Source organism: Hylobates moloch, unplaced genomic scaffold (genome assembly GCF_009828535.3).
Source record: "Hylobates moloch isolate HMO894 unplaced genomic scaffold, HMol_V3 SCAFFOLD_1, whole genome shotgun sequence".
In the NCBI taxonomy this organism is placed as follows: Eukaryota; Metazoa; Chordata; class Mammalia; order Primates; family Hylobatidae; genus Hylobates; species Hylobates moloch.
Genome location: NW_026652276.1, coordinates 121,466,346 through 121,482,387, shown reverse-complemented (window position 1 = coordinate 121,482,387; position 16,042 = coordinate 121,466,346). Strand labels below are relative to the sequence as shown.

General features: G+C 46.6%; 1 protein-coding gene across 1 annotated transcript in view; it reads right to left on the bottom strand.

Moving 5' to 3' along the window:
- The window catches only part of PKD1L1 (polycystin 1 like 1, transient receptor potential channel interacting), a 180,544-nt gene that overhangs the window by 114,107 nt on the left and 50,395 nt on the right, over nucleotides 1-16,042 (bottom strand). The window contains exons 14-18 of the mRNA XM_032758137.2: nucleotides 15,271-15,403; nucleotides 10,853-11,059; nucleotides 6,770-6,951; nucleotides 3,711-3,932; nucleotides 1,178-1,338 (exon numbers count right to left, since the gene is read on the bottom strand). Coding sequence (XP_032614028.1) covers nucleotides 1,178-1,338; nucleotides 3,711-3,932; nucleotides 6,770-6,951; nucleotides 10,853-11,059; nucleotides 15,271-15,403 — 905 coding nt within the window. The remainder of the gene's footprint in view (nucleotides 1-1,177; nucleotides 1,339-3,710; nucleotides 3,933-6,769; nucleotides 6,952-10,852; nucleotides 11,060-15,270; nucleotides 15,404-16,042) is intronic.

Below are 16,042 nucleotides of genomic sequence, written 5' to 3'. Positions count from 1 at the left end.
GGGAGGCGGAGCTTGCAGTGAGCCGAGATTGCGCCACTGCACTCCAGCCTGGGCGACAGAGCAAGACTCCATCTCAAAAAAAAAAAAAAAAAAGAATTTATGATACAGGATCAATAGCAAAGAAAAAAAATGCCATGAGCATATAAATGACCTCTCAATAAAGCAAGCTTTTACTTGCAACCATGGGAGAGACATATCTAGGGGCCATGATTTACTTTGCTGAAAGTCTAACCACTGTATGTTTCCACTGCAAGTTCCTCTGATCTGTTCAACATGGGCTCTGATTCAGAAAAGTTCAATTTACCCAAAAGAATTTGGAATGCCTCTCTGCCAAGAAGGGCACAATCACCCTCTATGTCTTCATGTCCCTGTGGCTGCTCAGGCCAGCTGTACCCAAAGCTCTACTTGTGGAAGCTTTGAATGGCCTCATGGAGGGGATCTTTAAGAAACGTGAAGGTCAGCGGGGGCTTGGCACCAGCTCTGTTGTAGGAGCTGGCTCTCCAGCTCAGAAATAAAGCTCCTCTGTTTGCCATTCAGAGCCACCTCTCCGATCACAAATAGTGCCAAGTGAGAAATCAGTCTTGCTCCTGGTTCAAACCTTCGTGTCCTGCAGCACCCAGTGTCCTGACACCAGTGCCTGGCACGCTCCGACACATTGCATTTAGCCCTGATACCACTCTGTGAAATAGTAGGATCCTCATCTTTCACCCAAGAAAATTAAATCTTAGAATTCCTTAAAGCCACCAGCTGGTAGTGTGGGAGCAAGGACTGGAACCTTCCACCCTGGTTCCTCTGCTCGTTCCTCACTGTGCAGCTGGCCCAAAAAACGGGTGAGGTGGTGAGGGACACAGCCCTCTGGGCAGTGTGTCACATCGCAGGTCCTTCTGAACTGTGGCTTTAGCTCAATAAAACTGCCTATAGGGATATTGGGCGCAGCCTTCCATATCACACTGAGGTCAGAAGCAGCCCTTGAGTGTGGCATGTCTTCTGCTGGTGCCTCACAAGTGTTCACACGGACTGTAGAGGCAAGAGGGGCTGGGGAAGCATGACGGACCGTTCACCAGGCAGATCAGACACACTGGGTCATACCAATTGTATTTTGCAATATTTTAGCAATCTCACAATAACCCTGAGTTTTTCCCTCAGACAACAAAATAAAGCCATTAATCCTTTTTACCTTCTATCCTAGTCTTTTCTGTTGCATTGACTAAAAAGAGATCCCAGGAATAAGAGAGATTAGGTATTTCACCGCAGTCTTCACACATAGCTTGAAGAGAGAGTTCATCATTCCAGTTGACGAAGGTGTCTCTAAAGCTGACCCAGGAGATGTGGACGAATCTGAAATATATAAATTGGCTTGAGATCTTAGGAAAATAATGTGAGGGTTCTTTGGTCACATTAATTCATCTTAGGCATATTTAAATCACCCTACTTTGGATCTTTATTAAGGGACTTCAATAGCAATGTCACAGCACATATGATGGCACATATGGAGTGGCCAACACTGTGCCAAGCTCGACACTCGCGTGATCTGCTCTAACACTGTGAGATCCAGTGAGGCAAGGACACTGCCACCCTACAGAGTTCAGAGAGGCTGTGCAGCTTGTCCGAGTCACACAGCGGTGAGGGCAGAGCTGGACCTGGCCAAGGTCCTTCTGTTTCCAAGCCTGGGCTCTGGCCCAGCTCTCCACACTAGAGCAGTTGCCACCATGTGATCCCTCCTCGCTGCCTTGCTTCAGGGCTTGCTTCTACCAGCTGCAAACCCATCCCCTCCCAAACCCTCCCTGTGGCCGTCCACCTTTGTGATTCCCACATAGCCTCAGATGCTCACAGAGAAAGATGTCTCCACTGCCTCGGCCCCGTCTTTTCCCTGTACAGGGTTGTGGGTCATGGGCAGCTCACACATCCCACGCCCACAGCCCAGTGCCCACCTCCCTTGGGCCTGCATTCCACGGCTGCCTTCTGTCAAGCCCTCTAGTCTCTTTGCTGACCCAGCACTTTCCAGAGTGCACTTTTATGGTTTTTCATATCTCGGGTGTGGTTTGGGATTTAACAGATTTATTTCCTGTGGGACTTAGGAGGGTTTAAAAGTCCAGGTCGGTAGATACTCTGGGGTATGTGTGGTACCTGGTGTCTCCCAAGCAAACATCCTATACCCTGCACCTGACGGCCCACGTCTCAGACCATGACCTCAGCACTCGACCCCCAGTACAGGGCTGAGGAGCCACGGTGGGAGAGGCCACACAGCGTCCTCGCCTGGCACTCGGCCCAGGCTGTGTGTGTGTGTGAAAGGGTGCATCTGTGTGGGTGCACAGTGGGGTGATGGGGGTGCAGACGGACATGGGCAAAGAGAGGTCCCTCTAGCCCCAGACCTCCTGGGGACATCATCCACATAGGCCTGGACCTTCCTGACAGGATCAAAAGATCCTGAGAGCTTTGGCACATATTGAAAGACTATTTTAAAATAAATTCTGTAATTATGAATAGCAGAGGTATATAGTACATTACATTTTTGGAATAAAAGTATTTAATTTGTTAAATTTAATGATTTAAATTGTGCCCCAATTGTTGTAGCCTTGTACCTGGCATTTCTTCACTTTTAGTACATATCCAGAGCCTCAAATAACAGTCAGTAGTCCGGGCCTGTGGGGGCCCCTAGGCAGTGCTGTGTGACCTTGGGGCTCACCATGGCATGGCCCACTCTTATCTACTGAGCCTTATTTTCATGGCTGTAATCTTGAAACTCTGAATTCCAGTCCGGGGAATGACCTTCAAAGCAGTCTTTCTGATCTCTGATGACAGGAGATTTGCTTCCTCCTCCAGGAAGCCTTCCCAAACCACCCAGCCCACAAATAGGACCATAGTAACTGCCCAGCCCCCTTGCCCCTACCATCCATGATGGAAGCAGCTCGATCTGCCCGGGGCCTTCCAGGTGACATATAGGGCTATGGGCAGAGGGTCAGTCCCAGCACTGCTTCCTGGGTGGGTGCCAGCTTGCAGCCCCCATGGGAGAGTGTCCAAAGCAGGTGGGTCTGGGCTCCTGCTCCATCCCAATGTTCACTTACATAATGACTCAACCCCCTTAGAGGAGGAGGCTGGGAAACAGCTGCAACTCACACCCTTCCTGCACTTGGCTCGGTCCTGGTATCCTGTGTTTGGTGTCTGGGGGCTGCACTACACCCACTGGTGCTGTTCTGGCCTCAGCACTACAGGGGTTCTGGTTTTGGGGCACAGCACTTCTTTGCCTCTGCATCTTTCACAGTCTCAGACATCACAACTGGGCCCACACTGCTGTCCCCTCCACCCTGTGATGCTTGGAAGGCCTGGGCAATGGCCTTGAAACCCCTGGCTGGGAACTTGATGGCTTTGCCTCCTGGCTTCAGCCCCAAGCCCCAGGACGGTCCCTGATCTTTCGGGCAGGTGCTGTGATGGGAGGGCTCCCGCTGAGGTTCCACTGGGAACCCCTGGCTGTGCCAGCTTTAGCTAGTGTGCTTGGCTGTCAGATGCTGCCCAGACGTCGGCCTGAGAGCGGGGACTGCTTCCCCAGCCACTTTCTGAACAGTCTTCTCCTCCTCCTTTGCAGTGAGAATCCTGTATGGCCAAACTCCAAACTGCTTGCTGTGCACAGCAGATTCCTTTCACGGATGCTAGCACCAGGTGGGAACAAACACCTGTGAGCTGAGCTGTGCTGAATGCAGGGCAGGTGGTACCTGAATGCCGAGTCAGGGTAGGGGGACAGGAACACCCGGGCCTCAGAAGAATTCCGGCCACCACTGGAGACCCTCAGCATCACAAGGAACTGATCATAGCTGTCACTGAGCCACTGTGCCTCAAAGGAAACAGTGGGAGCCGTGGCGTCCAGTTGGTGTGCACTGGAGGAGTCGAAGCAGGGATGTGCTGGGGAGCTGGCGGTGGCACATTCCCAGTGATACCTGTTGGGGAAGTCATCGGAGTGGCTGAGGGGAGCATCAGGCAGAGTCAGGGACTACCCTGTGTCACTGCATGGGTTTTCCCCAGGTGAGGGGGACCACAGGGGACACGTTCTGGGAAAGAGATATTGCTTCCCACAGTTTCTCCTGTAAGTGAGGTGGGAGGTTGCAAAAGTGCAGCAGCACCACCATCTGACTCACTGAGGCCTGACTCCAGACAGCCTTGTTTCTGGCCGTCCCAGGCTTCCTACCCCTTCTCTGCACACAGCAATCTCCTCTGCTCACATCACTGCCACTTCCCATGTCACACAGCTGTGCTGCCCTCGAGTATTTCCCAAACACTGCACCCCATCCTCATGACAGCTCCATGTGACAGACAAGAATGCCATGTGAGTCCACTTTTAGGAAGCAAATGCATTTGGGAGGCCTCAGAGTGTTTCCCTGTAGCACAGCTAGTGAGGGGTCTGTGAGATGGACTTCAGGCATTTCTCCTCTCAGTCTCACAGTCCTTCTGCAATACAACAATTGCCACACCTAACGAGATAAACATGGCTGCTCTGTCCAGGTCAAGCAGGAAGGTGTCATCCCCAACCTTGAGCCAGTCTTGCTCTAGCTCACAGGCTGTGCAGAGCAACTGCCCCTGTGACTTAGCTGGAATATTCTATACTCCCAGGGAACAAATTGAGCTCATTTCAGCAGCCACACATGGAGCTCTTGTTTTTGGGCACTGTGCTGGTGCTAGGGCATGGGGATGTGAAGATGAGTAAGACACAGCCTCTGTCTCCTTAGGTTGGGTGCAGGGAAGTCTGCAGATGGCTGAGGGCTTTCCCAGAGCATGTACATGAATCAAATTGGTGAGTCCAAGCAGCCTTTTGCCTCCTCTCAACTCAAGAAACACCAAATCCCACACCTGGAATACAGCAAATATGTGTGATCACAGGGGTTGGGAAAACAACGCAACTCATCTATTGCTTGATAAATAAATATTCCCTGACTAGCTACTACGTTCCAGGCACAGGGGATATGTCAAATAAGAGCCCTGCCCTCCAGAGCAATGACCATAGTAAGTAGCAAAGGCTCGATGTCAGGAGTGACTACTGTGAAGAAAGATGCCATCAAATCAGGGTAGGATCTGTCATTTTGGAGTCTCAGTGGGGGCCCCACTGGGAAGGTGATATTTGAGCAATGAGTGAAGGGGCTGATGGCAGATGTTTGGTGAACTGAGTGATGAGCTGCAGAAGGAACTCTTGCTGTAAAGAGCTGAGAGAGATGCAAGCTGGGTAAGTCCAAGGAGGGGCAGGAAGGCCAAATGGGCTGCGCAGTGAGCTGTGGAGGCAGGAAGGGACAGCTGAAGCTGCAATGGGTTGGGAGAGGTCATGTCGGCCTCATTGGCAGTGTGAGGACTTTGGCTTTTACTCTTGAGTAAAAAGGGGGTGCTGGAGGGTCGAACTGTGAAGTAAAGTCTTCTGTTTTAAAAGAATCTGTCTCCAAAAGGAGGGAGGGTGGGAGGCGGTTGAGGGATGAGAAATTACCTAATGGGTACAATGTACAGCATTCAGGGAACGGTTACATTAACAGTCCAGACTTTAACACCACCAATATATCCATGTAACAAAACTGGACTCATATCCCCTAAATCAAAAAGAATAAAAACCAATAATACTAGTAAAAGAACCCATCACTGCCTTGGAGACAGGGCTGCAGGGGAGGATGGAGTTGTGGAGACTGGCCAGGAGATCTTATGGAGATGAGCCCCAAGACCCTGGCAGCTCAAACCAGAACGTACCGGGGGTAGGGGAGGTGGTGTGGAACTGATGTTTAAGGGAGGGCCAAAAAAAAAAGAAAAAAGAAAGAAAAAGAAAAAGCAAAAGATGCTGGTAAAGATTTTGGCCTATGGCCGGGCATGATGGCTCACGCCTGTAATCCCAGCACTTTGGGAGGCCAAGGTGGGCACATCACTTCAGGTCAGGAGTTTAAAACTAGCCTGGCCAACGTGGTGAAACCCATCTCTACTAAAAATACAAAAATTAGCCAGGCATGGTGGCGTGCATCTGTAGTCTCAGCTACTCAAGAGGCTGAGGCAGGAGAATCGCTTGAATCCGGGAGGCGGAGTTTGCAGTGAGCTGAGATCGAGCCACTGCACTCCAGTCTGGGCGACAGAGTGAGATCCTATCTCAAAAAAAAAAAAAAGAAAAGAAAGAAAGAAAAAAAGAAAAGAAAAAGAAAGAAGATTTTGGTCTGAGCAACTGGAAAGGTCCTTCCATGGGTACAGAAGGCAGGTGTGCGGCTGAGATGTCTTGAGGATGTCCAGAGGGGGCGCTGTAGGGACGCCGGGACTCAGCCCGGAGTCTGGAGAATGGTCTAAACAGAGAATTCCTGTTTGAGGCTGTTGCACATGGATCATGGATGGATCCACATCAGGACCCTGGCTGAGGCCATAGGCGGGAAGGGGTGTGGATGGAGAAGAGGACCAAGGGCTGAACTGGGGGCAGCCTCCAGCAACAAGAGACCCATCCACCTGGAGATGAGCAACCGGTGGAAACCAAGCCTTCCACACACCACGGCATCTCACTAACCAAGAATTTAACAATGGTGACACTCAAACTTCATGTTCCAAAACAGATCGTTCTTTAAACACCACCTTAAAAAGCGACTCACATTTTACTTCCACTCTTTTCCTCAGTTCCCTTATGTTTTGATCCTAAATAAAGCAGTTAAACTTACGAAAGTTGATGTGCTTAAAATTTAAAACTATTAATAGCCTCCAACGTTCCAGAGCCTGCATTTGCGGAATGCGCAGTCTGAGTAGCTGCACAGCTCTGTGTGTGGGTGGTGCTCACCTTAGAGTCGCCCCAGGGTTGTCAGGGTGGAAGGACTGGGTCCCTCTGAGGACAATGGGGGATGAGGTGGTCCTGGAGAAGAACAGGTGTGTGCCTTCGGAGATCACACTGACAGGGGCCTGGGCTCGCACCTCCAGGCCCACACAGTAGTTACTGTACACCACACTGCCTTCAATCTGAACCTGCAGGGGCAAGGAAGGACATGGGATGTCATGCAGGGACGAGGCAGGGACTCGCTGGAGAAACACACTCATCTGAAAATTAGAAAGGAATCTGACGAGTCTCAGTGCATCCCTGGCTCCAACTAAACCGTCATGCTAGTCAAAATAATCACTCTACTGTGCGACATGAGAGCTGTGACTGGAGGCCACGAGAGCATGGACATCTTCCTATCCAAGCTTGTGTTAATGTACAAAGTTGGGCATTTCCTAGCCAACTTTTGAACACAATAGAGACTTTCCATGTGTGCACATTTTATAGTTTTCAAACCTCCTCCTTCCACAGTGAATTGTTCAGGCTCCTGGCTTTTGTGCAACTTCCTTCACCTATCTTAGAGCTGCTTCTTTCTAACCCCCAAACATATCATGGACTTTAGGAAATATAAATGAAATTTAAGACAAATACTTTTAAACCCAGGAATAGCGGAACATGTTATAAATAAAACATTCATATTGTTCTTTTACAAGTTTGATGTGGCCAGGTGCGGTGGTTCATGCCTATAATCCCAGCACTTTGGGAGGCTGAGGTGGGTGGATTGCTTGCACTCAGGAGTTTGAGACCAGCCTGGGCAACACGGTGAAACCTCATCACTACTAAAAATACAAAAATTAACTGAGTGTGGTGGCGTGTGCCTGTAATCCCAGCTACTTGGGAGGCAGAGGCACGAGAATTGCTTGAACCCAGGAGGCCCAGAGGGGGAGGCTGCAGTGAGATGAGATCACACCACTACACTCCAGCCTGGGCAACAGAGTGAGACCCTGTCAAAAAAAAATTGATGCAATTTGAAGAAATACAGTCTAATACTTGCTGTTCTTTCACTGAGTCTCAGCCTTGTTCACTCTAGATTTTCTTCAGATGCACACAGTTCCCTGCTGATCAGTCTCCTGAGTAGAACCAAAGACAATGGAACAGCTGTAGGATCAGAACTCTCATTTCCACCTTCAGCCTCTGTTTGCTCAGCCTCTCCAGCTCCAAGGAGCTGCTGAGAATGTTCCAAGTATATACAAAGGCTGGAGGAGGCACTAAGCAGGAAGCTGCTTGGGGAAGATGCAGGGCTGGTCAGGAGCAAAGGAAACCTGAGGCTCTGACTGTGAGGTCAGAGACAGCAGAAGTTACCTTATCTGTCAGAAGGTCTCCAAGACCTAGAGAAAGACACGGACCCCCTGCAAAGACACTGAAGACTACAGATGTGGCTCCCGGCTCTCAGCCAAACCTCCCTCGGAGCTCCCATTACCTGGCCTGTCCCACAGGCTGGACACATCTTCTATGGCTTGCTGGGTTTAATTTAAAAATTACGTAGTTTATATATTTAGAAAGCAGAGTTTTATTTTTTAAGAAAGGGATTACAATCTGTAAGCAGGAAGTGTAGTCTCTGGCTAAAAAATTGAAAGTAAGTATTTGGAGGAGGGAAGGAGGGGTAAGACAGGAATTTCAGTGGCATGCGTTATCACATATTCACAGGATATAGGATTTATGGATATCTATGGAAGAGGATTGTGTTTTATGTTTACTTTTGGGTGGAGACAATATTGCAATGTATTATAATTAGGTCTTTCATGTTAAAAGGTAAAGTAGGGACATGAAAGCACTTAAATGTGTAGTCAAACTGGGCAGAATTAGTTTATGGTTGGTGTTTTTTATTAGGAAAAAGTTATAGAAATTAGTTTTTTGTTTAATTAAAGTCATAGTTATGGCTTGAGGAATGGGGGTTAATTAGTTGATGTTTGGTGGTTGTAGAGTTGTAATTGTTTCAATACTGTTTATTTTAAGGCTAGTGTTTGTTTAGTTGATAGAGAAAAAGGGAGAAAAATCCTATGGCAATGAGAACATAGTTTATTTTTTAATTATAGGACCGTGTGATTTCACTCTTGCCTGGCATCGCCTTAGGTCTTGTTTATAACTTGGTATCTTATTGTCATAAAGAGTATGACCTGGCCAGGCGTGATGGCTCACACCTATAATCCCAGCACTTTGGGAGGCTGAGGCAGGCAAATTGCTTGAGCTCAGGAGTTCGAGAGCAGCCTGTGCAACAGGGTGAAACCCCATCTCTACAAAAAATTAGCCAGGCATGGTGGTATGCGCATGCAGTCCCAGCTACTCAGGAGGCTGAGGCAGAAGGGTCACTTGAGCCCAAGAGGGAGAGGTTGCGGTGAGCTGAGACTGCAGCCACTGCACTCCAGCCTGGGCAACAGAGTGAGACCCTGTCTCAAAAAAAAAAAAAAAAAAAAAAGGAGTCCGTTCTGTCAGTCTTATAATCTCTATCTTAACATTAATGTTGGTCAGTTGTTGTGTCTAAACTGTGAAAGGGAGGGGGCGTAATGAGGCATATCTGACCTTGAGTCCCATTATGGCCAGGAACTCTATTTTTTAAGGTTTTTCTGGGTACCCTTGGCCAAGAGGGGATTTGTTTAGTTGATTGAGGGGGACTTAGGATTTTATTTTTAGTTTACAGGCTCTATCTACCTCCCCTACTAGGTTGTTCACGCAAGTGTGCAAAGACCTTATTTATCTCCAAATCCCTCTCCCCAGCACACAGCCAGGTACAAATAGTGCTGTTTTCATTAGGAAAATGAAGAGCAGCCTCACCCTCCTCCACTCGTTCAGTATTACAGATTTTCCTTTGCATTTCCCCTTGGCTTCTTACAATTAGCCACCCATCAGGTCAGATGCTCCCCACGAGCCCGAGATCCCCCAACATTGACCCTGCTCTACTCTCTATTCCCTGGCTGCCCCCTGCTTCAGCCTCTAATGACTTCCCACCTTCACTAACACTCTCCCAACATCCCATCCTTCAGTCTGTTTCCTACTCGTTCCCAATCAACATTTCTAAAGAAGGGTATACAGCCTGCTGGGAAAGCTCTGTTTTTTCCTACAACCTGCCTCTGAAGTAATGCTATGCTAAGCCTGGTCTGCAGCCTGCTGTCACTTGGCCCATCGTTACCTGCCTATTTCTCAATGAGATAAGTACAGACACTGAGAGGAAGCTTCTGGTAACTCCAGCATTTGCCATCGCTGTGACATCCCAGCACAGATTGGGAGGATTTGCTTCCTCAGGCAAGGTCAGGGCAGTTTGGGTGCTGAGGAGCTCTGTGGCAAGCCACACAAGGCAGCAGCTGAAACTGTGCTCAGTAGGACTGCGTGCCCCACAGCTTAAAAGAACAAAGCTCCTTTGCTGCAGATATCCTGAGGGTCCCTGATCTGGTTCCCGCAGCCTGGCCTGCCCACTGCGCCATTTGATCCCAGACTCTCCCACCAGGGTCTGCTAACTATCCCTGGTCTTCTTCTAACCTTTGCCAAGCTGTTGCCCTTCCCAATTCCTTTCTATGTCTGTGGACAGATTCTCTTTTCAGGACCCTCTTTCTTGAAGCCTACTCTTTTAAAAATGACCTCTCCCTCTTTTAACTCGCATATTTTCACCACTTTTTCCAGCCAAAATGCACCAAGCACATGCTGAGAATCAAAGTGCCAGGCAGTCACTGTGAGTGCCTCTTGGATGCCCTGCCCTCTGACTGTCGTCCCCTTTCCTTTCTGGGTGATTGGCCCCTAAATGGCAGGGCCACATATTCTCCTGACATCCCGGCACCAGCACAGGGCTTATTCAAAGTAGGTACACAGGAAGGTTTTGTTATACACATTGGAAGGAGTTTTTCATCAATTGCTTTGACTGCATTTGAACATAATTTGTTCTCTTTGGGGGAATTAATCATTTCTCTTAAAATCCTATCCAGATTTTTTTTTTTTTTAAACAACCTCCCTTTTCCTGGATAGAACAGGTGTTGAATTCCAAATGCTGAGCTCTTGCCCCAGGGCGATGAGAAGCATGGGTTTCACTGGGCCAGTAGAGCAGTAAGTCAGCGAGCTGACCTTGGCAAGGGCAGTGTAGTTCCCATACTCCAAGGTGTGGCTTGGGAGGATGAGGGTCTGTCTGCGAGTGTCCACAGCAGCAGGGAGGGAGACAGGGAGCCCTTCAGAGTCCATCAAGTTCCAGGTGTAAGAAAGACCTTGGGAAATATCACAGAAGACTGCAGCTTGAAACGTCACTCCCAACCTCACAGGCTGAGACCTCCATATCTAAGTATCAAGAAGAGAAGATGTCTCATTAAAATGTCCATCACATCTAATGTACTGGTAAATTACTGGAAACTTAGTCTTAACTGTAGCTCTCCAATTATTTGTTTGCATAATGACAGAATGGTATTCTTAGGGCTGGACTTTAGACAACACCAGAATAAATACTACATCTATTTTATAGACAAAAATAAAAGGTAAAAAAAACAATTAAAATAATAAGTAAATATTTATATACTCATCAGAAAAAACTTCCTATGCATAAAATTAATAGAAAAATAGCAAAGATAGCTGATATTTGATTACATAAAAAATTTAAGCTTCCAAATGTCAAAAATATAAATGTTATGCTCCTAGGTTTTGGCATCTATGTATATATATGTGTATATATAAATTTTTTAAATCAATCAATATAATAAGAAAATCATTTGCAGTATACACAACAGATGTTTGCTTTCTCTATTTTTTTCTTCACTGAAATATTCTTAAGTCATTCTCAGAAATCATGATATGTAACCCCTAAATACTAAATATACATCTCTAAAAACTAAGGGAATTTTCCTACATAAACACAACACTACTGTCTCACCTTAAAAATTAACAATAAGTTCTTAGTATAATTTAAACCTAGTTTATAATCAAATTTCCCTTATTGTCTCCAAAACATACCTTTGTGCAATGGTTTGGTTTGAGATGCACAAAAGTTCTTTTGTTAAAAAAAAAAAAGGAGAGAGGAGAAAAAAGTTTTCTTATCAACTAGAACTATGAGGTTTCCTGAACTATAGTTTGGTCAGGAAAATAAGAATAAATGCTTAATTCTTTCCCTTAATTACCAACATTCAGAGTAAGAAGTTGGGGCACTAGTTACTTCCAAAGGTGACCGATATGTTGTGTGTGTCTGCCTGCTTGGTGGGAACAGGAGAAGCTTCTCTTTCTCTTTCAGCATAATTATTTTTAAAATATTAGCATTATTCATTCAATTGTAGATGTTATCTTTTAGATGCTCCAAGTAGCCCATCAGGGGCCTGGGGCACTCTCCTTGGCCTGGCTCTGGCAAACTTCTGATAAGACCCTGCTAGTCTTCGAAAGTGATAGATTTGTTGCACTATTCTTTTTACTTTTATTTACGCTTTAAAATTTCCATAACAAAGAATTTTAAATGTAAATAGTAGCTGATACATATATAAAAAGCATATTTGCTCACTTTAATAAGCTAATGAGGATGAGGATATGGGGGGAAATATTAGTGTCTACCCATTCACACCCCTTATCCCTCTCAGCCACTCTGTCTTTCCAAAGCCCCTCCACACCCCCTACTTTGGGCTGGAGCCAGGTTCCACCTCAAGCACGGAGGAGCAAGCCAGGTTAGGGGGCCCCAGGATAGAGTCTCTGCCTGGCCAGGGTGCCTCCACCCTGGGGCAGACGCTGGGTGCAGGGTCTCCCCCGGAGGGCTTTTTTTTTTTTTTTCCCTGAAGGTTCCCTAAAAATTGGAAAGGGAAGGCTGGGCGCGGTGACGCATGCCTGTAATTCCAGCACTTTGAGAGGCCGAGGCGGGCGGATCACGAGGTCAGGAGATCAAGACCATCCTGGCTAACATGGTGAAACCCTGTCTTTACTAAAAATACAAAAAATTAGCCAGGTGTGGCGGCGGGTGCCTGTAGTCCCAGCTACTCTGGAGGCTGAGGCAGGAGAATGGTGTGAACCCGAGAGGCAGAGCTTGCAGTGAACCAAGATCGCACCATTGCACTCCAGCCTGGGCGAGAGAGCAAGACTCCATCTCAAAAAAAAAAAAAATTGGAAAGGGAAAAACCTGGAGGCAGCTGAGAAATGGGATTTTAAGAAATCTTGGTGCTCATTATAAATGAAAGTTTACTTTTGACATTCTTTAAGTGACTTTAGTTATAATTAAAATTACTTTTCAATTACTGTTTATTGTTTCTATTCTGAATATGATATCACTCTAAGATTTGTCACAAAACTGCCCAGACTTATATGAGTTACAGCAAATTTTAATACTAGGATGCCAATTTTTAGCTCATTCTTAATAATAAACATTAAAAAATCCGAACTGCCTAGTGAGAGTGAGAGTTGGCCCCTCAGTGTGGACACATGTGAGCTGCTACGAGAACATCTCTAGGCTTGTCAAGATTCTGGGAAGGGCATTGTGTTCTTCAAGTCTATAACTTGGAGTAATTATTCCTGTGAAAAGGCCATACACTGGCAGAACGATGTGCAGACAGTATAATTGCCAAGTTATTTGTAGTGATAGAAAACTGGAAACTTGGCCAGGCGCAGTGGCTCACCGCGCATTGGGAGGCCAAGATGGGCAGATCGCCTGAGGTCAGAAGTTCAAGACCAGCCTGACTAACATGGCGAAACCCCGTCTCTACTAAAAATACAAAATTAGCTGGGTGTGGTGGTGAGCGCCTCTAATCCCAGCTACTTCGGAGGCTGAGACAGGAGAATTGCTTGAACCCGGGAGGTGGAGGTTGCAGTGAGCTGAGATCATGCCACTGTACTCCAGCCTGGGCAACAAGAGTGAAACTCTGTCTCAAAAAAAAAAAAAAATAATAATAATAATAATAAAAAGAAAGAAAACTGGAAACAACAATTGTTCAACCACAGGACCTTATAAAATGATGTATATAATTCATATACATGATTTAACATTAGGACGCCATTAAAATCATGTAATCAAAAGGCTGCTTAATAACAAAAGAAAATGCTCACACTGCAACCAGCTTTGTAACAAGCACACGTACCACATACAAAAAGCCTTAGAAAAATACTGAAAATAAATACAACAGACAAAATTGGCTATCGCCTTCTGCCTGGATTTCAGATGATTTCTTTTTTTTCCCCCTTATACTTTTAGAAAACACATAAAATAAAGAAAAAAATGACTGGGCAGCGTCCTTCAGGTCTGTAATCCCAGAACTTTGAGGCCAAGGCAGGTGGGTCATTTAAGGCCAGGAGTTCGAGACCAGCCTGGCCAATACGGCGAAATCCCCTCTCTACTAAAAATATAAAAATTGGCTAGGCATGGTGGTACACACCTGTAATCCCAGCTACTTGGGAGGCTGAGTCAGGAGAATCTCTTGAAGCCAGGAGGCAGAGGTTATAATGAGCCAAGATCGTGCCACTGCACTCTAGCCTGGGCAACAGAGTCTCAAAAAAAAAAGAAAGAAAGAAAGAAAGAAATTATCAATATTGTTTTCTGTGTTTTACAGATAAGAAAATAAAAATAAAAAGATTTTACAAATGAAAAACTTAAGAAAACCATTCTGTCCCGTGTCCTAAGAGCAAAGTCAGGACGGGAGCCAGGGCCCTCCTGCCTGGGGTCTGTGCTTTTTCCTGTTGTGTCTTTTGCTTTAGTCCCTTTGCTGTTTGGGTCCATCTCTCACACCCAGAGAACATGTTCCCCCAGCACGCAGACCTGCCCAACAGCGTGGGTGCTCACTGGTCTAAAGGTGGGCAGGGGTGTTGCCTGTGTGGGGGCCGGGACCCTTTCTGGATTGCCCCGAGCACTTGGTCTCTGCATGCTGATCTCCACCAGTACCCTCTGGGGGCTGACCTCTTGGGGTCAGATGCCATAGAAAGCATTTTAGCAAATGCACTTAGTCACAGATTTTAATTCCCATGTGTCATCTGAGAACCTTTGCCCTGAAAAGGAAAATTTGCTCTAAATCACAGGCCTCAAAGGAATGAAAGAAATAAAAAGCAACCCTATTTTTTTCTAACCCAGAATAGGTGTTCAACAGATAACCGATCATGTCCTTTCATTTTGGTGTTACATATATTCAAATGTTTCATTCTCCTGAAAATTCTACAGTTCTTAGCACAATCCCAAAAAAAAAAGAAAAGAAAAGAAAAGAAAGAAAGAAAGAAAAGAAAAGAAAAGAAAAGAAAAGAGCTCCTTAAAGTGAGCTGTGCTGAATACCAGAGTAATGCAGGCGAATGAAGAACTTATTCACACACCAGACCCCAGAAACAACGCTGTTTCCTCCTGTCCAGGATGGGGTAGCCCTCCCTCCCCCAAGGACCCAGGTCACCCACTCTGAAGCGCTTATAGGTGCTCCTTTGTGTAAATTGCAGCAGAACAAACTGGACAAAGCCTTGCTTCATTCCCCAAAATCTCCACTCCAAACAGTGGTCCCAACTCAGAGGGAGGCTGAAAAAAGGCTGGTGGAGGATTTTCCAGACTCCGAGCCTACCTGGACTTTCCCAGGCCCCATGTTCTTCACCAGGGGTGGCTGGCAGGGCTTGCACACGACGAAAAGTTGCTTTCTTAGGGTGGAGGCACTGACGTTATTAAAGGCAAGGACCTCCACCGTAAATTCTCCTTCCCTGGGAGGGTGGAAAGCACAGAAATGAACAGATTGATGTTGATGAACGTCAGACGTTCATTCACTCTTCATACCCACCCCTATCTGCAGAATTACAGTATTTGACAGCAAGTCATCCCAATGAATAAGAACAGAAGAGGCAAGGGTCACAAGATTGATTTCCACAGCTGTCTTTCATCATTTAACCAACAGACTGGCTCAGGCCAAGTACCAAACTCCCAGACCGATGTCACATGCTATATTCAAACAATACATCCATGTGAGGGGCGTGTTGCTTCCTTCTTTGGGCAACCCTCCCCACAGCCATGACCTGGCCCCCTCTTGATAACAGATCAGATCTATACATTTTCCCTGTGTGATGGGTACCCCTAACCCACAACTGGGGCGTCTCTGGGGATGGTCTTCCTGTTCTATTTCCTGCTCCATGGATCAGGTTTCTCGACCAATTTCTTGGAGTCCTACAAACTCAGGAAGGACAGGATAGATCCATAGCCTGTCTCCGGGGAAGGGGAGCGGGTCACAGCTGTGGAGAGATTCAGGACAGTTGGAGGTGAGAGCTGGGTAGCTCCTGACCCAGCAGGTAGTGCTTTACTAAGGAAATACATGGTTATTTTGCAAATGTTACAACATGGATAATTAC